General features: G+C 36.8%; 1 protein-coding gene across 1 annotated transcript; it reads left to right on the plus strand.

Annotated features, from left to right (window-relative positions):
- Positions 1–988: 988 nt before the first annotated feature.
- LOC136988226 (uncharacterized) lies at positions 989–23640 on the plus strand. The gene is made up of 5 exons (XM_067286079.1): positions 989–1105; positions 1186–1332; positions 10825–10906; positions 20714–20898; positions 23394–23640. The coding sequence occupies exons 1-5, from the start codon at positions 1103–1105 to the stop codon at positions 23490–23492; spliced, it is 516 nt and encodes a 171-aa protein (XP_067142180.1). The 5' UTR covers positions 989–1102; the 3' UTR covers positions 23493–23640.
- Positions 23641–23891: the final 251 nt, after the last annotated feature.

Consider the following 23891-nt stretch of genomic DNA (forward strand, 5'->3'; position numbering starts at 1 on the left):
GCTATGGTTTCCTAATTATATTGTCATACATATATAATAAAAGAAAACAGTAAAATGCAAATTTATTTACTTATTTTACCATTACCTATTTATTGAACAGATATGTTATACTCAAACCATTACGTACAAAACTTTCATTCACAATACGTAGCAATATAACAGTTTTAAACAGATCGCTATTTAAAATCTGGATAAATTAAATCGAAAATATAATTATTTTCGATTTATCCACATCTTCATCTGTATTTCAAATTATCATCTTATTAAATATTTTTATAAACCAAATATACTTTTTATTTCTTTATACATGGTATAAAATTTAAAAGTGTAATTACGAATAAAATTTTATTGACAGAACAGTAGAAAAAAAGTTACAAAAATGCTTGAAAACGGTAAAACTACCTACTAACCAAATAGATAAACCAACTTATCGCCATAATGCGACTCTAACAGTCGCATTACGGCGATAAGTTGGTCGTGGTGTGTGCCAGGTTGCCAATAACGTCAGTTATTGGCAACCTGACGCATTAACTGTACTGTATTTTAGAGTATAGCGCAAGGACCAGTATATCCAGTTTAATAAGATGATAATTTGAAATACAGATGAAGATGTGGATAAATCGAAAATAATTATATTTTCGATTTAATTTATCCAGATTTTAAATAGCGATCTGTTTAAAACTGTTATATTGCTACGTATTGTGAATGAAAGTTTTGTACCTAATGGTTTGAGTATAACATATCTGTTCAATAAATAGGTAATGGTAAAATAAGTAAATAAATTTGCATTTTACTGTTTTCTTTTATTATATATGTATGACAATATAATTAGGAAACCATAGCTTATTTCCTGACACATTTAAATAGCCATCGATTCTGATTATAACCATTAAAGCGCGCTGTTTTACTTTAGGGTTTCGACTTAAAAATATTATTTCGAAACTAGTCAATGTTTATTATCGTTTTTAATTTTTTTTCCATAGATACGAACAAATTTGATAAATTCTCGCCAATTATTAGTAAAGCCGATATTCGAAGGTGGCGCTACGAAAATCACAGAACAGGACAATTTTATTCCATTCGTTTAGGAAGGAATTAAGAAATGGTAAAATAATTTAACTACACTATTATTGTTTTTTCAAATGAAATAAATATAAGAACTCATTGTTTTTATAATATGCACAGGCAATGAGTAATAGAGAACGTTCTTCGAAGAGAAGTTTAAATAGAATGCTGTTAGAACTAACCGAACACGAAAAAAGGGATCTAAAGACAGCATTTGATATGCTTGATAACGAAGGATCGGGAATTATTCGTAGACAGGACTTAAAAGTAATAAAATATACTAAGTAATTCGTAATTATATAATATGACAGCAATTTCTGCGATATGACTTCACATTTCACAGTTACGTCCCAATCTTATAATGAAAATACATCGGGCTCTTGCTGACTGGGCCATTTCTTACACGGGAGGAGTGCCGGATTACTCAGAGCCTATAGACCTAAAGTCAATGAATAACATGACCCTTCGCCCTTCGTTACCGAATCTTTTGGAGGCAAGCAGAAAATAAGGCGCGTTAAACTTGCAATGCTGTACCCACAAATCCGAGTGACGAGATGTGTGGGTATACTATAGATTACTCCCTATGGAATTTCGTGTGTTTGGGTATATATCTGAACTCAGGGGACCGAGACGAGTTCAACGATACCCTACTTTTGGACCGGAGACGAAAAAGAAAAAAGTTATCATACTTTTTTCCGGCAATCGCGCGATGATAGGGAGTCGCGTCGCTCTCCGCTAAGTCGGCCTCGCTATCGCGATCGGGTGTCCCGTCGCTTGCCGATAAAATTGCCTTTAGTAGACGTTTTTCCCCCTTTTTTTTTACTTTGTTCAAGAACTACCGTGAATCGATCACTAGTTTAGCACATGGCGGCGTGTGGTGGCGCCCATACGAGAGGTCAGTCGGGCCGCCATGTTCGCTGCCATAAGTAACATTAACCGAAATGGCAATCTCGCGATGATCAAAAGTCGCGTCGCTCTCTCCGCTCTCGTATCGCGTGTTTAACGCTCCGGGAGATGACCGTAGTCCGACGTCACGGTTTGCAGACTTTACCGCAAGATGGCAATACTAGCAACTACGGTGCCGTCTGCATGAGAGCATTAAAAAAGTATGGTAACTTAAAAAGTATGATAACTTTTTTATTTTTCGTCTCCGGTCCAAAAATAGGGTACCGTTGAACTCGTCTCGGTCCCCTGAGTTCAAATATATAATCAAAGTCCTGAAATTCCATAGGGAGTAATCTATAGTACACCCAGATGTGTTACACGACTAACATTTTCGTGGAAACAAGCTCAGAAGATTGCACAGGACAGCACCGGATAATTGAGAGACTGGATTAGCGAAAGTCAAATATAATTAAGATAAAATAACTTTATCAAACTCACAAAAATTCGAATGAAGTGTGTTAATTCCGAGTAAAATGAAATCCTTTACAAAATTTAGAAATAATTCGGAATTGAAAAGTTTCGGTGTGTGATATTCACATATCGTTATTTTTGCAGTGCTATATAGACAATGAAAATTATCTATATACTGTAGTTCAGCGAGAATTGTGGGTTTGGTTGTAGTCTATGTTGTTAACTAGTCAGTTGAGGTCCAGAGTGTTATTTTCGTGTTTACTTCGTGCTAGTCTTCGTCCCGCGATTCTGCTTTGTATTCGTGAAAGCATCAGTAGCTTCGTTATTTAGTGTTTTCCACCTTTTTGGATTAGCGATACACTTTGAGTTTATTAAGATTCCTACGACACCCCATAATGTTTCAAATTACCATAATCATAATATCAATATACTTTACAGTATATTTTTCTCTATTACGAAAAAAATAAATGTATTAGCTAGGGACGTCGCGCGACTTTGTCGTATCGCGATAGAATTGAGGCGGAGAAGGAAAGAAACTGGCGATCCTTGCAACCGACGGTTACGAATGCAAGGATCCTCGCACCTGCCCGCTTTTTTTTTGTTTTGTTTTGTATGTTTTTTAACTCTGTCCTTAACTCCGCTAAGATGGCCTCTTTTTGCAAGCCCATTATGGGTTCGGCCAGGCCCACAATGGAGCGGCAGGGTGGTGAGGGACGGGGCATATCCAAACGAACCACCCCCGAAAAATTCCTGAAAATTATTTGACCCTCCCGGATTTGAACTCGGGTCCCCAGAGCGGTAGGCTGCCACCTGAACCGCTCGGCCATCCGGGCTTCGAAATCCGCACTTGCCTGCTAGTCAAGGGGTGCATATACTTTTCGCTTTGTATGGATTGATCTGTACAATCGGATTAGTCCTTGTCACGTGATACAGATAGCTTCTGTCATGGCGGAAAGTATACAAGTAGGATCGAAGATGGCGGCATGTTTAGGAATCATTTTAGAAATGTTATCGGAATTAGATTCAGAATCCGAGGAAGAAGAATTAATTTTGGTTAATTATTTAACACAATATAAAAGTAAGAATAAAAAGAAATCGGTATGCAAAATAACTAACTATGTTTCAGAGATTGCATTAGAGTATAGGCCAAATATTTTTAAAGAACACTTTCGAGTAAGTCGACTTACTCTCGAAAATTTACTGAAGGATCTTGTTCCTATTTTATTACAATCAAAAGAAATAGTAATAGGAAAAGGAAGAAATGCACTGTCAGTTGACCAGCAACTTTTAATGTCACTGTGGCTTCTTGCCAACCAAGAATCGTTCAGGTAAGCAAAACGATAATTTTACTGATTGAGATAATTCTGTACTAAGTGTACTATTCTGTTTTCACACATATTACAGAGGCGTTGGAGACAGATTTGGAGTTTGTCGGAGGACTGCATGGAGATGCCTGATGAGAATTGTTAGAGCTATAAATGTTCTGAATACATAAAGCCATATTATAAATTGGCCTTCAGCTCAGAAGGCAAGGAAAACTGCTCAGACGTTTGCTATGAAATATGGTATTACTGGAGTTATTGGCTGTCTAGATGGAAAGCATATAGCAATAAAGGCCCCTTTAGAGGAACCCCAAGCATATATAAATAGAAAGGGATTTCACTCCTTAGTTCTACAGGGAGTATGTGATGAGAAAATGTGCTTTATTGATTGTTACATTGGTGAAGTTGGCTCTGTTCATGACTGCACAATATTTAAGAGATCTGAAGTGTATCACAGAGTTTGCAGTGGTGATGGCTTTCCACATGCAGATTTTCATATCATAGGAGATGGTGCATACCAACTTTCAAAGCATTTAATTGTCCCCTACAGAGACAATGGTTTTTTATCATCATCTAAAATTATGTTTAACAATAAGTTTTCATCGTGTCAACAGACTATTGAGAGAGCATTTGCTCATCTAGTTGGTCGGTTCAGAAGGCTGAAGTTAAGGGATATGTCTCGCATGGACTTAATGGTAGAACTTATAGCTGCATGTTGTACTTTACATAACATTTGTGTTCTACAGAATGATGAATCAGTATGGAGTAATGATGAAGAAAGAGTAGAAAATGGAGTGCAAACAACAGAAGTGGAAGAAAATGTGGCAGAGGAGATAACATATGAACAAGACCGAGAAATGGGATATTTAAAGAGAGAGCAGATAATGTTAGAAATAATGTCACAAGCAAACAGATACCGGATAAATTAATCAGCTTCTCAAGTCATATTTTTCTAAACTAAATTCATTAGTAAAATTATGTATATCAAAACCAAATAAAATAAATTAAAGTATTGTATTGAATTTTTGTTTTGTCTGAATTCATTAGAAGCTAATTAGTACAGATAAAATTGTTCTTGTCTCACTTGTACATCATTTCTTGATGTAGTATGTACTGTACCATAAATAATTGTGAAACAGCATTTTATATGTACTGTACTCTCTTTCAAGCAAGATGCAATATATACATTGTTCCTACTCAAGTTTTTGTTTTAAATTCCATGAGTTTCCCTAATCAATTTTGTGCAAATTCTCTGACCTTCACAACCTTTACAGTACAGCAAATTGACAAAATAAAACAGCAGTTGACTTACTATGCACAATAATTTATTCTGTTGTTAAGCCACAACCATAAAACTGCATGGTTTTGAAAAAAGAGAAAAAAAAACAATATTTATTTTTTATTCATTACTTAATAAATCCTGTAATCCATTACAAAAGTATGTTTATTAAATTTCTATTAATAAACCAAAAAAAGAAAATAAGAAATTGTTATGTAATCATTATTATTAAAATGAAAAATGATAATACTATTTAAATTAAAATTATTCATGTTTCATTTTTCACACTTTAAAAAATGATAAAATCAGTTTATTAAAATTTCTCTCAAATTAAGAGTGTAAATGATAACATTGTTTCTTTTTAACAAATCATTTGTACATAAAAGAATGTAGATGAAATAAATTCAATTCAAATTTATTACTTTTCTTTTGGTATCATTCTCTCAAGCAATGAAAGTAATTTTTCTCTAAAGTTTTGTCTTTCAGCTCTTTGGGTTTCAAAATATGTTTTTATCCGTGATGGTGGTTCATCATCTTTGTCATTTCTCCGTCCTGCATTGGGTTGCTTTCTCTTTCTAGCATTTATTAATTCTGAGGACGGAGAAATTTCTGGTGATAATGAAGATGATGGTGGATTTTCTGGTGATAATGAAGATGGAATTTCTGATGATAATGGTGATTGTTCAGAACTGCTGAGTATTTCAGCTGGTGACCTACCAGAATTATTGGTCACAGACAAACTGGAAGATGAGCTGAAAGTTGCCCTGGGTTCAAACTGGGGTAAGTCTCCAAGAGCCATCTCCATATCAGAAAAATACTTCCATTCTTTTCTATCATTTCCTGAAGTTTTATTGTAGAGTTTTACTGCATTAAATTGTCTTTTTAAATTTTTCATTTTGATTTCTGCTTGACTATTTGTCACAGGTATGCCCTCATTCCTCAGCTTTTCTCCAATCATGATCCATACCTAAAAAATGAAAAATTTTCATGAATTCCTAATAAAAAAATAACAGAAAATAAACAACTTTGCTTGAAACAGCATTAAAAAAAAGAACTCTGAGTAATGACTGATCTAATAGTTAAGTGAGTAATTAGGATCTACTTGTACTATATATATTTAGATTAACAGCAATTGTTCTTTTCTTACTTTTTTATTGGTGAACTTGGGTGAGTCAAAATATTTCTTATGCTCTACATACAAGCTAATCAGTAGCTTAACCTGTGAATCCTTCCATTGTATTAGCTTTGATGAACCTAAACAACACATATATATTATGACTTTGCATCTATGGTATTATTTATAGCATTACTGATTTGATTGTAATTCAGGCATAGCAGTGTTTTAACTTCTTACCTGGCTCATTATATTGCACAACTGTATTATGAGAACTCACATCTTCATTATTGTGTACAGTTGTGTGCAGTTGTTTATTGCCATCATAAGGCAAAACCATTTCTTCTTCTCTTCTCTTTTTTAACAATGTCTGAACATATTCTTCCGCAAAATTTTTATCTGGCAAAGCAAATAAAAGAGAACATGTTAATTTAGTTAAACATTTATTAGTTAATAGTCTCTCCTTGTTAGTTAACATATACTGAGTTTTAAAAATATTATACGTATAATAACTTTTTAACTCGGTATATGTTAACTAACAAGGATCAATTAATTAAATTAAAACAATCCATTTTATCCCTCGATATTAAAACTGCAGTTAGTACTAAACGACATAACTATGTTATGAATTATCGTTTATTTTACAAAACTGTTTGTGCTCATACGAATTTTTAAATAACATTTACCCCGTGAATAAAACTGTTTTCCAGAAAATAACATTTAAATAAAAACTTCACAAAATTAAAAAAAAACAACAAAACAACTTGCAGAAAACGGGAAAGTGTACGCCATGATGCATTTTTGCCGTACAATCTCGCAAAATTGTTTCTTAATACTTAATTTTTTCATCTCACAAGTCAGTTTATCGGATATTTTAATAATAAGGTTTTTACTTGCCATTTATAAGTTGGTTAATGTTACCCGTGGTATCGAAGATGGCGACGGGGAAATTTTTCCCCCTAGATACTAGACGCCGACGGGGAAATTTTTTTTTTTTTTTTCCCCCTACGTTCGAGATGGCCGCGTTTCCGGTCGCCGTCTTGTCTGCACGCAAGCTAACGTGCAAACAAGATGGCGACCGTCGACGACGACGACGACAATAAATTATACTTAACTAGATGTTAAAAGATATTTTAAACTATTTTAAACATATATATATATATATATATAGATGGTATAAATAATGGCCGGATGGCCGAGCGGTAAAGGTTAGCAGCCTGCCGCCCTGGGGGACCCGAGATCGAATCCGGACGGGTCGAATAATCCCCAGGAATTTTTCGGGGGGTGGTCCGTCCGGATATGTCGGTCCCCGTCCCTCACCACCCGGTCGCCCCATTGTGGGCCTGGCCGAACCCATAATGGGCTTGCTATAACAGGCCCTCTTAGTGCCCACAGGGCGGAAAGAGTTTAAAAAAAAAAAGATGGTATAAATAAACTTACATTAACGTTGGTCCTTCGCGGTCCTTCGACGCTTTGTTGAAATCGATGTTGAAGACTCGGAAATACTTGATGTCGTCGTTCTTTTCTGTTTCTTTTTAGTAGTACTTTTCTCTGCAATCTTCTTAGTTGCCCCCCCGCATTCCTTTTTTTCCGAACGTTTTTCCGCTATAGGGGCTGCTGGGACTGTCGCGGGTTCCTTCCATATTGGTTCCTTTCCACGTCCGGGATATATATTCCGTAAATGTCGAACGAAGGTAAAAAAACGATCTCCTAGTTTTTTTGAAGGCCAATTCAGGTATTTTCTATACATAAATGCGTACATGTAAGAATCGGAAAGGTCTTCTGTATAGTGTTTTGGAAGGTTTTTTTTTATTTTTCAAATATCCCCACAGTCTTTCGATATTTTGGGTGTGGACTCCCGTTTTTGGATCGACGAAATTTTCAGAGTGATTAACCGTCCTGTGTGATATTTCGATTCCTTCCAATTTGTCGATATTGTAGTAGCCTTTCCATTCGTCAGTCAATACAGTAGTGCCCGAATTAATAAATTTCGATATAATCCAATTGAGAGTATTTTCCGACCTGTCGTTTACTTGGCAAACGAAACAGCTTTTATCTTCTCGGCAAATGCCTCCGACGACCCATTTTGTGCTTTTAAGCTTTCTACCTTTTTCGTATTTTCTTTTACAAATAACGGTCTCGTCTATTTCGACAGTTTTATTTGGTCCTCCTATTTTGAACGATAGAATATTATGTAGTGCTACTAGCATTACAAATCTGATATGGTTCGACCAATCGACTGCAGCTTTGTTAGATATTCCGGCGGCATTAGCAGAAATATTTGTAGAGCAATCGAGCGCAAGGTGATGCCATATAAACGACAAAATCGAATTCCACGGTAAGTTTCCACATTTACCTTTAAACGTACCGTCGAAGGCAGAGCTGAAGTTCCAACATTTGTGGCATCTCATCGCACACGATTTTCTGTCGTTGCGATATACTACTTTGCACGGTTTGGAACATTTCGAACAAATGTCTACAGTGTGCTGTAACCCCAATTTGACAGCTAATTTAAACCCTCTGTCTATTCGCGAGTCAAGTCCAAGTTCAGTATAATCGTGTTCCAACAATTGGAAAAAAGTCTGGGAAGTACATCCCGCCCAAAATTCTTCGGAATTAATATCTATATCACTCATATCTTGAGTTAAAAAAAAAAAAAACTACAAATTAAATAACAAAGCTATCGTTAATAATATTATCACACAAAATGCGAATTATCTCGAAATATACAAACCTAAATCACAAAAAAAAAAAAAAAAAAAAAAAAAAGACTTCTCTTACGAATAAATTTTCGGTTTTCGATAGACGTACCGCACGTCGAAACTTTCCTCTCGTCGAAAAATTAGTATTAATTTGCATAATGCGACAGATAGTACGGGTACGCCCCCAGTAGAGATTATCACTCGAGAATCTGATTCGAGATTACCGGAAACGCGACCATCTTGAAAGTAGAGAGGGGAGAAATTTCCCCATCGCCGACGAGTCGCTAGGGAAAAAAATTTCCCCGTCTCCATCTTCGATACCATAGGTAATATTAACCTATAAGTTTTAAATACGTTTCTCTGTCAACAATTACACGTATTTCCTCGTTATTTACCACAAGCTTAACTTCTACCATGGAGGCCGCCATCTTTAATCTATTTTATCCGATCCAAACGATCCTACCTTCCGCTAGGATTAGTTTGATCGCGATCCAGTTGATCCTAGATGGCGTTTGTATACGCAAATAGAGATTGATCGGATTGCAGTAGTTCCTTTGTATACACGATTTGAACGATCGAAGTGATCTCGGATCAGTTTGATTCCAAAAGTATATGCACCCAAGGGAGAGGCGATCATTGCACTGGAAAGTCACGAAAGAGGAGATCCAAGAAAAAATTAATCGGCGTGGATTGCTTTGTTCTTGTGTTTTGTTCGTTTTTCGTGTCTACTTTCCGTTGGCGGGCGCAATGCCTTTTTTTTTTTTTTTTTTTTATTTGATTTCCTAAATTCTGTTAGGCGTGCTCAATTAAATCAGGGAGCATAAACATTCTCACTTTGACTCCACTGTATCTCGAAAATAAAGTCATCAACCCTCATTTTTTAATTACGTTTTTGGATTCCGCATCTCAATTAATGGAAAGTAGCAAAATTTAATCAAAATTGGTCGATCAAATTTTGAGAACGAGCATAATTCTGACAGCCATACAGAAGAGGGTTCGCTAATGTTCTGCCTCAAAAATGAAATGGAACATGGAACAAGTGTAGTTAAAAAAGTTATTTAACAAAAATTACCAAAAAGTCCTAATCCTAATATGATATCTGTGCATGTTGTTCACATAATTTCTTTTTTCGGAAATGAATAAAGAAATTATGGGAGAACAAGGAAGCTTTGAGTTTTCGTTCCGCAAAAAATAGTCTTTCAAATTTTTTGCTTTAAATTTCATTCATTGGTGACTCTCCCAGTTTGCATAAATAGGAAGTGGAGAAAGATAAAATTTTTATGGCTCTTTTTGACGTATTTGGAAATTCAGATGACATTTTAATGTCATCTGAATTTCCAAAATGTGGGAATTTATGTCTACAATTTTTTCAAATTGCAGCCCAATTATCAGATTTAGTTTTTGATAGTAGTAACAGAAGCATTTCTAAATAAGTTTTGTTTCTTCTACGTACCTTTTTCACATAACTACTTTATCTTTAAAATAATTTTGTCAGTTGATGATGAAATGTTTTCCTGTTTGACTTGCATGCTCAAATTTATTTCGTTCAAATGATCAAATTGCTCACAAAGAAAACTCGCATTGTTTTTCTAAACTATATGAAGTTTTTGAAGCAGATCATTTGGTCATATTAGTATCGAAATTTGGTGGTTATCAAAAAGCAAGATGTCAGCACGATTTTTCGAATTACTAACTACTTATTTCTTTTACAATATTTCTAGAAGTTCTTCAATATATTAGAAGAACTACTTATTTCTTTTACAATTGAGCAAAATATAGTAATTACTCGAGCAACAGTACATAGTGCTCAGGTAATACTTGGTGCTCAGGATATCAATTTGTTATCTAGGAGTTGAATCAAGTTAAAGTTGCGACATTGTTATAAAAAACTTGTTTTTTTTTTTTAAATTGTAAATGAATGCAAATAAGAATAACTCTATTTAGATAAATATTATAATTATCGCTGTTTAACATTTAATTTTTTAGGTTGTTTTTAGGGCATTAGGTTTCTACCCCAAAAATGATGAAATCAGCACTATGATTAATGACGTGAATAGAGATGGGTCAGGTAAATAATTTAACAAAATGATAATACGTAAACTTAATCTTAGTTATAGTTAGATTTATAAAATATTCTTACGAATTTTCATTATTTTCAAACTGTGAAAATATGTGACCGTTTGGTAAGACACAATTCTTAGCAGCTTTGCAAAGATTTATATTTTATTATGAAAATGCTATTTTTAATATAAGATTTATCGAATAGAATCGATTTGTTAGATGAAAAACCAATATATGATTGTAGGGTTAGCCGATGGGAGAGAAAGAATGTTACGGCGGTCGAGCGGTCAGACTGTCTTGTGGGAATGGACTGACATCACTGAGACGGGTTACCATCTAAAACCGTTTAATAAACATAAAAATGGAGCTTACAACAACTCTATTAATTCGGCGTAAGGCCAATCCAAAGGGTGGATCAGTCCGTGCAACAGTTCAATAGTCCAGTCGATCGTTTAAACTTCCGATGAAGGTGAGGTGGATGGTGTCGGCCCCGGGGCGCACAGCACAACTTGAAGTGATGCTTTTCGACGGCGGGGTGTACCTGGGCGCAACTCGTCGGGAGCAGAGGTCGAAGACAAATTCGAAGCGTCGATCCAAATTTCGTTGTTAAACCTTAGCAAGAATCCAGTAGCGGAGCACTCTGAACCAAAGACCAAGAACTCCGAATGTCCTTGAAACGACGATTTTATAATTTTTCTCCCCCAATTCGCCTCTCCATTGGTCTCTCATTGTCACCTGGTGCCAATTCGAAACCCGATGGAGGGCGCGGGAGAGGTCATCGTCGCGACAGAACTTGATTCCTCTCTCGTCGCGTGTTTCTCGAATTCGTTCTTTTCCATTGTTTAAATATTTTAAAAAACTTCTACTGAACAATGTAGACCTCCAATTTCGCCCCTTTGTGTTGTAAAGGGAGATTTTTAAGCTCTTGTTAACATCTCCCATTCGGACCTCCTAGTCGACCCCCGTTCGGGTCCTCACATGATGGGTGTTATCTATGTTGAAAACAATTGTTAAAATCGGGCTTAATGCTCAACGATACAGAATATTGTCAAATAAGAAATGCGATCACTAACATGTAAGATCCAAAATGGCGGAGGAATCAACTGTGTATAAACGGTATTGGCGGAAGTTGTCATTGCGCATGTTCGGCTTGAGTAAGCGCAAAAATATTTTCAGTAAAATGATAGCTTAGTAGCATTATTAACTTAAGTATAGTTTCTGTGGTGTTGTGGATTTTCTCTAGTTCTGTAATAATATAGTAACGTGTTAAAAAATGTAATTTTTGCTCTCATATGATAGCTTTCTACTTATGAAATGGATGCTGCATTTGTGCACTACTCAAAAGTGAAATTGCAATACCACGAAGAAATTTGTAATTTGTACGTAGCCACGTGCAAATTTCAGGACCGTTAGAGGTGACAGAGATATGCAAATGATTAAGATTACAGTGGTGTGCCGTCATTGGAAGCGGTGGAAGCGTCGCTTCCCTTGTATTTTCTAAAATATAAATTTTCATATTTTAACGTAGTTTGAATTAATTAAAATTAATATTTTATTATAACCGCATTATGTATCTTATTAAAAAATTCTATACTACATGTGAAAAAAACGATAAGATTGCTATTGTATATTAGAATATCAGTGGCGGAATGAAAGCGCTGGAATGTCGAAACAGGTCAGCTTCCAAGCAGCCAGATTATAGGCATTGGCGCATGCGCTTTACAGAGCATCGACCTCACACGGTTTAGCTGGTGGAAGCTACACACGTATGTTTCTTCCAATGTTTTTATCCAGGACCGGTTCTGGGCTGTTAGCTGCCTGCCTGCTAGATATTCGGCCACCCTCGCCCCATAATGTTAATCATGAGTAGACTAGATTTATACCCAACCGATTGGAGTTTACTGGCCTGTTTTTATGATAGTTCTGTATAGTTGACAGGAGTTTTAAAAAAATCCATTAAAATAATTGATATATTTATCCTGCGTTTATTCTGTTCTCCAGTTTATATTACTTGAGGGCAATGGCGGATCACACGTGGAATCAAAGGACTGTCGGTCCATCGCCCATCCATTTCCATCATTACACAGACGTCGCTTATCGAGATGAAACAAAGGAATTAAGTAAAGTCCACGGCTACCATTAAAACTATAACAATATTTATTCGTGAACAATCGGTACCAGTACAGTACACGTTAGAGCTACACGTGCTCTAGCTGCTAACATCCAACAAACTAAGGTATCCCAGAATCCAACGGAAAAATCGAGTTCTCGTGTACGAGGCTATGGGGGCCTCTAGAGGAACGGCGCCATCTGTCGAGTCTGTGACAAGTTACTGGTCGCCGCATACTTATGGATTTCAATGTTAAATCAGTGATATTACGATTTAGTATGTCCCATTGTAAGGGGATACAGAAAAAACGTGTACAATTCTTGTATAATGTTAAAAAATTAACTGTTACTTTGGCAGCATCATTTACAACTAAATTTAATGAATGAGACGCACGAGGTACAAAAAAGCTCTAGAATTTATTTTCCTTGAATTTACGATTTATGTATCGGTTGTCATAAAAATTTGTCTTTCCACTTTTTTCCCAAGACTACAAATATTCAAGTACAAAGTAACCGGTTTCAACTTATTTCTACTTAAGAAGTAGTTAAATAATTAAGCGATTAGGGAATTAGAAACCTAAATAAAACCCTGATGAAAGAGCTGAAATTTTATTTAAACAGAAGCTTAACCGAACCAATCTCTTGCCGAGTACAGTGGGGACTGATCTCTTCATAATATTAGATGTAATAAAGACAGAAATGTTTCCAGTTCAATGAGAGCGACCGAAAAGTTGTAAATTTAGGAAATTTCCGTGGACACTTGGCCTTAAAACGAATTAGTTAGAAAACGAACGACAGACAATCTGTTAAGTTTGACATATTTAGATTTTTACAGCTATGGTGAGAAATGTTTAAAATTTACAACAGCCCTGTCGCGTCCATTGAGGTATACTTTTTTTTTTTTAACTCTTTCCGCCCTGTGGGCACTAAGAGGGCCTCTTATAGACGGCCCATTATGGGTTCGGCCAGGCCCACAATGGGGCGACCGGGTGGTGAGGGACGGGGCCCGACATATCCGAACGGACCACCCCCCGAAAAATTCCTGAGGATTATTCGACCCGTTCGGATTCGATCCCGGGTCCCCCAGAGCGGTAAGCTGCCACCTTGACCGCTCGGCCATCCGGCCGTCATTGAGGTATACTAGTGATGCGACAAAAGAGGCATTTGACATTGACCGGTATCGGCACCCTCGGGATTTGGCAGCCCGCGTGCATGCACCTACCAGGACCGTCTCTGATTCCATTCATTAGCCACTCGTAGGGAGTTATTTCACTAAGTGGATTGTTTTAAGATTTAAAAAGTAAAGAATATTTTATTTTTATGTACGTTTCTTCACAAAGTTATATTTAATTATAAGTTTCTTTAAAAGTATATTCATACAATTGAAGAATTTTTTGTACTAGGTATGTATATTCATCACACATTTTGTTTTACCGAGTAAGTTTTTTTATAATTTTAATTTTAGCCCTTATATCGTGGTCAGTGATTAAAAAATTTATTTTAAAAAAGTTTTGACTCAAGACCATATAATGAATAAAGAAAACATTATTAAATGAGAAAGACCAATGCCCAAATTAAATATAAATACGTCAACAAAAAAATTTCGACATTTTGACGATAAAATTTATGACGAATAACGATTCTTTCGTAAAATCAAAGCAATTTAGAAATCAAAGCGGAATAGGATTTAACATTGGTAGACAATATAAAATAAATATTGAAAATTATAACAAGATAATTACAATTAATAGATATATCTAAATTAATAGATGTTATATGTTTTTTCTCAAAGCAAGAATTGGCATTTAGAGGGCATAGGGAATTTATTGAATTTAATAACAGAGGTAATTATATTGAACTTTCTTATTTATTAAGCACGTCAGATAATTAATTAAAAATACATTTAAAGAAGTGTACGGTTTTTACTGGTTTATCGAATAAACGAATACGAACGGGCCCTGACGCGCAATTAATTGATTGCCCCTGTAAGTCGGCTTCTTACAGAAACACAGCTTCCCTATCATCAAATGTCACGGCACGCCACTGTAAGATTGCATACTCATGGGGTCATGTGGTACCCAATTTCGGGCTATATTGTCCAGCAATCGGCTCGGGCTGTAAATGCTATCAGCGACGGTTCGCGGCAGCCGAACTTTCGAAGAAACGTAGGAAATGCATCGGAGACGACAGCGCGCTGAATACCACCAGTTAACAGCTGGATAACGAGAGTGTATCCCCTGCGCATCGACAAACCGAGAACGCAGTTTGTCGATGCGCACAGTTGCCTCGCGTGTTGTGTGAGGTTTCCGACTGGGGGCTGACTATGTCAAGAGGGTCGAGCGGTCGCGAAGGGTCGTATGTGGGCGATCGGCACTGAGACAGACTCAACGGTTACAAGAAACCGTTTATTTGACACGAAAGAAGCTTACAAGATTTCCGCGATCTTGGAAGTTCTAGGTCGGCAGCAGTCTCTGGGTCTTCCTCTCCTTTCCGATATAGTCCCATTTTGAAGTAGTGTCCCTGGGTCGCGAATGGCCTGTTCCCTCGACGACTCCGCGACTCCAGGACGATGCGGTCGACTTCCGTTGATGGAAAGATGTCGATCCGAGGTCGGGGGACGGAGACGAAGATGGGCACGAGACACACACACAACAATAGATCCGTCACTTGGAACTTTCGGAAAGAAGCCCTCGCGTCCTTGAATTCTCAGGTTTTATCTGTTTTCCTCCGATTCCGCTTTCCGATTGGTCTCTTCTCGTCACCTGATGACAATTCGAAACCTTTCGGGGGCGCGGGAGAGGTCGAAATCGAAGTTTAATTCGATTCCCACTCGGAGATAGACGATCTACGTTTCCCCATTGTTCTATTGTTTAAAAGTTCGCGTCGTTTTCTTTAAAAAAACTATTTCTACCTTTTATTTTTTTTTTCCTCTAAAAAAATAATCTTTTTCTAAAAAGAAATGATTTTAACGCGAATTTCAGTGAGGTTCGGACCTATCCAGAGCCTCACAGTTGGACTCGACGTGAGTACCATCAAACGATGTATGACGCATTGGATGTGGGAACATCTGCGAACACACCGAAGAGGGAGTTCGAGAATTACTCAAAAGGCTATTTAATTTCAGCTTTTTTTTCATATAAAGTAAAAATATCTGAGAATTAAATAGTCTTCTGAGTAATTCTTGAGCTCGTGTAAACGTCGGATTCGTAGGACATAACGTTTCGGTGTATTCGTCCGAAAAACTTGTTTTAAGTGGTTATAAAAGTGAATGATTATATCCGGTAAATATTACTAATTTTAGCTTAGTATTAGAATTTGATGTTAATTCGCTATTCATGATGCATCATTTTAGAACTCCCGTGGCGTACATCTACGTAAACTGATACTTCGTCTTTGTGTTCTAATCCACTCGAATAAAGGCATCGAACATGTGCGAACAAGTGCTGACATGTCTAAGATGATGTTCGAACACCGGACATGCTCGTAATTACAGTCGTTTGCAGACATCACAAATTTCGGTATATTTTTGATTCTACTACGTACACAGGCTAATCTCGCTTTAAGGCGCTTCACTAAATATGGTGCTTTCCAATTACAGTATATTCATTTTTATTATTTTCGGCGCTTGCTTTGCTTTAAGGTTTTCGGTATTTTTTGTATTCATTATTTTTACTTTTGCATCGTTTTTTGGGCCTAGCACTACTACTCACTTAATTAATAAATGGTGGTTTAATTACGTTTTTAGGCTTTTGTATGTATGGCAAATGAGGAAAAAGTATTGGCTCGCTTTAGATTTAGAGCAGCGGTCTGGAACTAAACTTTCGGTATTAGTGAAGCGTATATATGTTACCGGCAAAACCCGATTTTACGCCAAACTAGTTTGGCGTAAGCGTGTCGTTTAGAATTATTATTCAAGTCTATTAATGGTTAAAATAAAATTAAAAGGAAATCAATTAGATAAACAATATTTATTCAAACATAGTCTACTTAATTATAAAAAACGGGGTTAATGTTACTCTAGGTATCGAAGATGGCGGCTCGTCTCCGATTCCAGCAATCAAAAGACAGCGAACAGTGGGACTCACGTTCTAACCTAACCTAACCTATTCTAATAAATTACCATAATTATTAGCAACCAAATTATTAGAATAGGTTAGGTTAGGTTAGAACGTGCGTCCCACTGTTCGCTGTCTTTTGATTGCTGGAATCGGAGACGAGCCGCCATCTTCGATACCTAGGGTAACATTAACCAAAAACGGTATTGATTACAAGTGACACAACACTTGTACAAAACTGTAAAATAAAAATAAGCTAATCAGTACTTATCAGTTTGTATTTTTTTTTTTTTTTTTTCTATTATTAAGCCATGCACTTTTAAAAGTAATTAACTTTCGAAAATATTTTCCAAAATTCAAACGAAATAATAAAAATAACTGTTAAAATCAAACTAAAATTAAAAATGAACTTATTTGTGTTTTATGATGAACTTAAATTAATCATTAATATATTTAACTATTAATAGACTTGAATAATAATTTTAAACTAGTTTGGTTTGACACGCTTACGCCAAACTAGTTTGGCGTAAAATCGGGTTTTGCCGGTAACATATATACACTTCACTAATACCGAAAGTTTAGTTCCAGACCGCTGCTCTAAATCTAAAGCGAGCCAATACTTTTTATATATTATACATATAAAGTATAAACGTAAAAAGCAATATATATAATATAAGTATATATATATACATATATAATATATGCTTTTCGGTTTATCAAAAAATTTTGAATCCATATTTGCTTCGGTTGCCGAACAAGCTACTCGGCAAGAGCCGGCCGCAGGTTTTTTTTTTTTTTTTTTTTTTAACTCTTTCCGCCCTGTGGGCACTAAGAGGGCCTCTTTTAGTAGGCCCATTATGGGTTCGGCCAGGCCCACAATGGGGCGACCGGGTGGTGAGGGACGGGGCCCGACATATCCGAACGGACCACCCCCCGAAAAATTCCTGGGGATTATTCGACCCGTTCGGACTCGATCCCGGGTCCCCCAGAGCGGTAGGCTGCCACCTTTACCGCTCGGCCATCCGGCCACCGGCCGCAGGTTAGAAAGACACAGACTATCAACTCCTTTTTTTTTTTTTTTTTTTTTTTAACTCTTTTTGCCCTGTGGGCACTAAGAGGGCCTCTTTTGCAAGCCATTATGGGTTCGGCCAGGCCCACAATGGGACGACCGGGTGGTGAGGGACTATCAACTCCTTATACTTTCTATGTTAAAGAAAGTCGATGGCCCGACCAATCAACGACGGGACTACCGATTCAGAAGTTAGTGGTGCCCAGATCGTTTCGCGTCATTAGACAACGCGACACAAACCATCGATGACGTTGTTATTCAAATTAGATTTCAATGCTCATGCGGGAAAGATAATATTTCCGTTTTTCGGTACGCGCCGCAGCTGAATCTAAATCAAATTAATTAATAAAAACCGAGTTAATTCACATTCGCGTAATATAAATGTCATCCAAAAATTCGTGTTTAAATATGCTTAAGTTAAATTAAATAACAAAAATGTATTAAAATAATAATATATATTATAATATTAATATTTGATATTTATTAATAGTAGATAGCCAGTTAATTGAAACTAAAAATAATAATTAAAACTCGTTTTTACACCGAAACTGAAACTGAAACTAAAATTAAAATAAAATCAAAATGAATTAATTGTAATTAATTAATTATAAGTAAAATTAAAATTGAAATCGGGGGATACTATAGATTACCACCTATGGAATTTCGGGTGTTTGGGTATATATCTGAACTCAGGGAACCGAGACAAGTTCAACGATACCCTACTTTTGGACCGGAGACGAAAAAGAAAAAAGTTATCATACTTTTTTCCGGCGATCGCGCGATGATAGGGAGTCGCGTCGCTCTCTCCGCTGAGTCGGCCTCGCTATCGCGATCGGGAGTCGCGTCGCTTGCCGTTAAAATGCATTTTATGCCATTATCTCGTCATCTTTATTGATAATATTTATAAACGCTACCTCCTGTTTTTTTCTTTTGTTCAAGAACTACCGTGAATCAATAACTAGTGACGTTTAGCACATGGCGGCCTGCCGGCGGCTCCCCTCCGGGAGGTCAGTCGAGAGCACGAACAGTCGGAACGGCCGCCATGAGTCGCGTCGCTCTCTCCACTCTCGTATCGCGTGTTTAACCCTCCGGGAGATGATCGTAGTCTGACGTCATGGTTTGCAGATTTTATCGCAAGATGGCAGTACTAGCAACTACGTTGCCGTCTGCATGAGAGCATTAAAAAAGTATAGTAACTTAAAAAGTATGATAACTTTTTTATTTTTCGTCTCCAGTCCAAAAATAGGGTACCGCTGAACTCGTCTCGGTCCCCTGAGTTCAAATGTATAATTAAAGTCCTGAAATTCCATAGGTGGTAATCTATAGTACACCCTTGAAATCAAATCAATTGAAACATAATACAGGGTGGGCCAGCGAAAACGAAACGGCAGAGTGTTCGTGTTCGTCCAAGCAAATCGCTCGGACAGGTCGATTTTATTCTCGAAGGGACATCTTTTGCAATAAAGTTTTTGCGAATCTGAATATTAACTAAACAAACAATTTTTTCGAAATAAATGTTTGTTTAGTTAATACATAATAAATGAGTTTTTAAACTTTTTTGTTGTCTGTTGTATTCAGAATCGCAAAAACTTTATTGCAAAAGATGTCCCTTCGAGAATAAAATCGACCTGTCCGAGCGATTTGCTTGGACGAACGCGAACACTCTGCCGTTTCGTTTTCGCTGGCCCACCCTGTATTTCGGAAAGTGTTTGTCCGTCGTGATTGATTTGGTTATATTTCATGCAGGCAGTCAGGTTTCATGCAGTTTCTATTTATAGCACGTCTTTGTAGTCGGCCGAGCGGTCAAGATGACAGCTTACCGCTCTGGGGGAGCCGAATTCGAATCCGAACGGGTCGATAAATCTCCATGAATTTTTCGGGAGCGGTCCGTCCAGATATGTCGGGTTTCGTTCCTCACCACCCGGCCGCCCCATTATGGGCCTGGCTGAACCGATAATGGGCTTGCTGTTAGAAGCCCTCTTAGCAAAAAGAGTTAATTAAAAAAAAGTGCCCACCAGGTTCCCTGAACACTGAGAGTTCAGTCGTGGGTTCGCGCCTCGCTCGGAAGGGCTGGCCACGTGGAGTTTTCCGGGTTTTCTCCACATCTGTAACGCCTAAACAGGGGCCAGTTTCCCTTAGAAAGACCTTCCCCCTAGACAGATCGCCCAAGTGTTGCGTTGCTATAACTAAACAAACAAACAAAAAAAAAAAAGCACTTGTTTGTAAAGTGATGGCTTCTGTTTCGGTTGGTGGTGACAGAACATCTTGTTTAAATTGATATATATAATATATTGCATTTGTGGGCATTTTTTAATGTATGAAAGACAGTAAAAAGGCAAAAATGGCTTTATTTTGAAGGTCGGGAACGAATTAATTCGTTTTATATTATTTCTTATGAGAAAATTTGTTTCGGTTTTCGAACAGGTTTTAGGAACGAATGAAGTTCGAAAACTAAGGTTTGATTGTATACAGATGAGATGTAAAATTTTAAAAGTAAAATTTGCAAGATTTTATTTCAGCACTGAACACCGATGTACTAATGAACACATGATATTTAAAATGTAAATAACAAATTTTTCAGGTACGATTTCGTTTAAAGAGTTCCTGATTATTATGGCTAACAAAATAACTTCAACAAGTAGTGATGAAGAATTAAAAAAAATGTTTTCATTATTCGACTTCGATAAAACAAAACAAATATCCCTAAACAATCTTCGATATGTAAGAAATGTTTTAGGAAAGGATGTTAGTGATGAGGAGTTAAAGGTAAATATTATGAAAAATTACACTCCCTTCTCAAAATTTTAGAGAATAGGCAATCCAATAATGAATGTATAAGACAGAATCGGAAATTGGAACCTGGGACTATAAGTTTATGTGCTTGCTATCGATAGTCATATGTCAAATACTTAATGAGCGTTCGAATTTTATTTATTTTTATAGGAATGATCACAAGAGCTCGTCTCGGTTTACTAGTATAGAGTAATTTATTACTTTACATATTAGTGCAAACAATCTCAAGAATATGTAATATGCATGTTACAGTCAATGGAGATTATTCTATACCCAAACTAAACGTGTTTGCTGGCTGGATAGTCGAGCAGGGGACCTATTCTGAGCTCTTCCGATAACTCAACGAGAGCGATACGCGGGATATTCGATAAGTCCCCTTAGCGAAAGGCAGTTAACGAACCTTAGACAAATCGCTATTCTGTGCACCACGTTAAGTGGGTTTCGCTACGGGTAGTCGGTCGAGATGCGTCTGGGTTCCATGCTATCGATAGCTATTACGCTTTAACCAATCACAGTTTAGTTAACATTGTATTTTTGTCACGTGACTGCAACCCGCCATTTTCTAAGCGAAGCACGTGGTTTTAGCATTGTCGTGTATCAGCGCTAATGAAATAGTTTTGTTTTAAAATGACGAAGAAAGGACAACGAAGCCAGCGAACTACGAGTCGCCAGTCCGAGATGCTCGTTAATTTTATGGAAGACAACCCGAAATTAATGTCAGAGAAGTTAGATGCTTCCTTCACCGTAAAAGATCGCCAGAAATTGTGGCAAGAAATAGCCGACCGTCTGAATTCCGATGGAGTCGGCTCACAAAAACATCCAGAAAGATGGCGAAAAGTAACTGATAGTCGTATATTTATATATTTATATTCAAAGCTATCATTTTAATTTATACATAAGCGAATAAAACCTATTTCAGAAATAATGTTCACGCTATAGCTACTTACTTTAAATTTTAACAAGAAAGCAATTACATTATTCATACAATATTCTTAAACAGTTAAGGTAATTATTTTTAAGCAATACAACAACATAGTTTATTAACTCTCTCTCCAATTGCTCGTGAAGTAAAATCATTCTTACACCAAAAGACGTCATGTTGTTTTCACTTTCGTTATGTTCCTAACGGCAGCTCCAGAGTGACCGATAACAAAAGCTTAGTTATCGCAAGTGGCTATCGGCACCGAAAACGAAACGTACGGCTCGGAATAGCATTTTCACGATTGATTAAACGCGAATCACGTGGTTCCGATAGAAACTGGTTTTTATCGTATTCGTTAGCTTAACGATACTACTCAGAATAGGTCCCCTACTCAGAATAGGTCCCCAGATAAGGTGGCAGCCTATCGCCAGTGGGGTCCGATATCGAATTCGAGTAGGTTGGAAAACCCTGGGAATTTTTTTGTGAGTGGTCCGTCCGGTTAAGTTGGGTCCCAACCTTCGCCACCCGGCTTCTCCATTGTGTGTATGGCCGAGCCCATATGGGCTTGCTAAAAAACGTCCTCTTAGCGCCCACAGAGCGGAAAGAGTAAAAAAAAAAAAAAAAAAGTAAATGCTTACTTGGACTTCCCAGCCAAATAGAAATGTATATTAGATTCCATTTAAGAAGTATTTAAGGATTTCAAAATTAGTTAGCACTTAGGGCTTCTATGTGTCACTGGTTACGGCAAGGAAGAGACGAGCGTGAAGAACTGCGTGGCTATAGTAAGATATTTGGTCATCGATGTTGACATATTTGAATCGTATTGTACTTAAAAATTACAACTGCCAAATAATGATCTTGTGGATTAGAGAAACTCATACTTACTATTATAGCACATAGAGCAACAAGCGTGTGGAGTATGGTGCTTTTTGTTTCTTTAATTCTTTTCGCTCTGTGGACACTAAGAGGGCCTCTTTAAGCAAGCCTATTATGGGTTTAGGCCAGGCCATAATGAGGCGGCCGGGTGGTGAGGAACGGGACCTGACCTGACCTGACCTGACCTATCCGGACGAACCACCCCGAAAAATTCCTGGGAATTTTTCGACCCGGTTGGATTCGATTCCGGGTCTCCCGGCTGCCACCTTTAATCGCTCGGCCATCCGGCCGTCGTCTGTAATGGGGTCTGAAGGACGGGTTATCGTGTTTTTTTTCTTTTTTCCCCTAGAGCTTATGACCTGTGCCTTTTCCTCCGATTCGATTGTCAAATTCGGTGTTATAGAAATTGGTAGCGTGGATAAAAATTTCCAGTGCTGTGATATGATGTCACTAATGTTTAAGAGCAGATATATTGTTGCTTTGGAGAACCTCCGGACATCCCCGAAGTGATAGACTGACGCTTTTACCCCTTCGGCTTTGGGCCATTATGGAAAATATACTTACTGTATATATAGTATTATTTTTACATGGATATTAATAATTTATTAAATTAATGTAGCTAAATATAGTTTATTTTACAAATACGTTGCTAAATATTTCTTTTTGTTAGGAAATGATAACAGCAGTAGACGCAAACAAAGATGGATTGGTGACAGAAGAAGAGTTTTTTTGTTTGATGAAAAGCACTGGTATAGAGTTATTAAAATAAACATTTATTCTTCATAATCCAAAACTACGATTGCAAGAAAATCATTTATGATAATTAAAAATTCATTATATTTAAAATCATTTTCAACTGTATTTAAAATATTTAAGTAATTAATGTTTTCAAAACGTTATTATAATATACTGTATTTAATATAAAACAGATGATAAAATGAATTTTTGTTAAGTGAAGTGTAGATATTTTACTTTTATTCACAATCTTTTACTATAGTAAACTATTTCGTTTGTATTTTATACTGATAAGCATTTAAGCACGTGAAAAAGTTTAATAACAACATAAAAATTTAAAGAATAAATGTAATTGTCAATTTAACGAGCACTTATTGTGACATCGTCACAATACCGGGATGCAATTTTTCGTCACAATGCACTGAAGATTAAT

This window comes from Centruroides vittatus, unplaced genomic scaffold (assembly GCF_030686945.1).
Source record: "Centruroides vittatus isolate TY-2023 unplaced genomic scaffold, ASM3068694v2 scaffold_324, whole genome shotgun sequence".
NCBI lineage: Eukaryota > Metazoa > Arthropoda > Arachnida > Scorpiones > Buthidae > Centruroides > Centruroides vittatus.

What these genes read in the sequence shown, in the direction of transcription:
- LOC136988226 (XM_067286079.1), top strand. An exon ending in TTCGTAGACAGGACTTAAAA is followed by an intron (nt 1,333 to 10,824) that starts GTAATAAAATAT and finishes TTAATTTTTTAG; the next exon opens with GTTGTTTTTAGGGCATTAGG. An exon ending in TTAGTGATGAGGAGTTAAAG is followed by an intron (nt 20,899 to 23,393) that starts GTAAATATTATG and finishes TCTTTTTGTTAG; the next exon opens with GAAATGATAACAGCAGTAGA.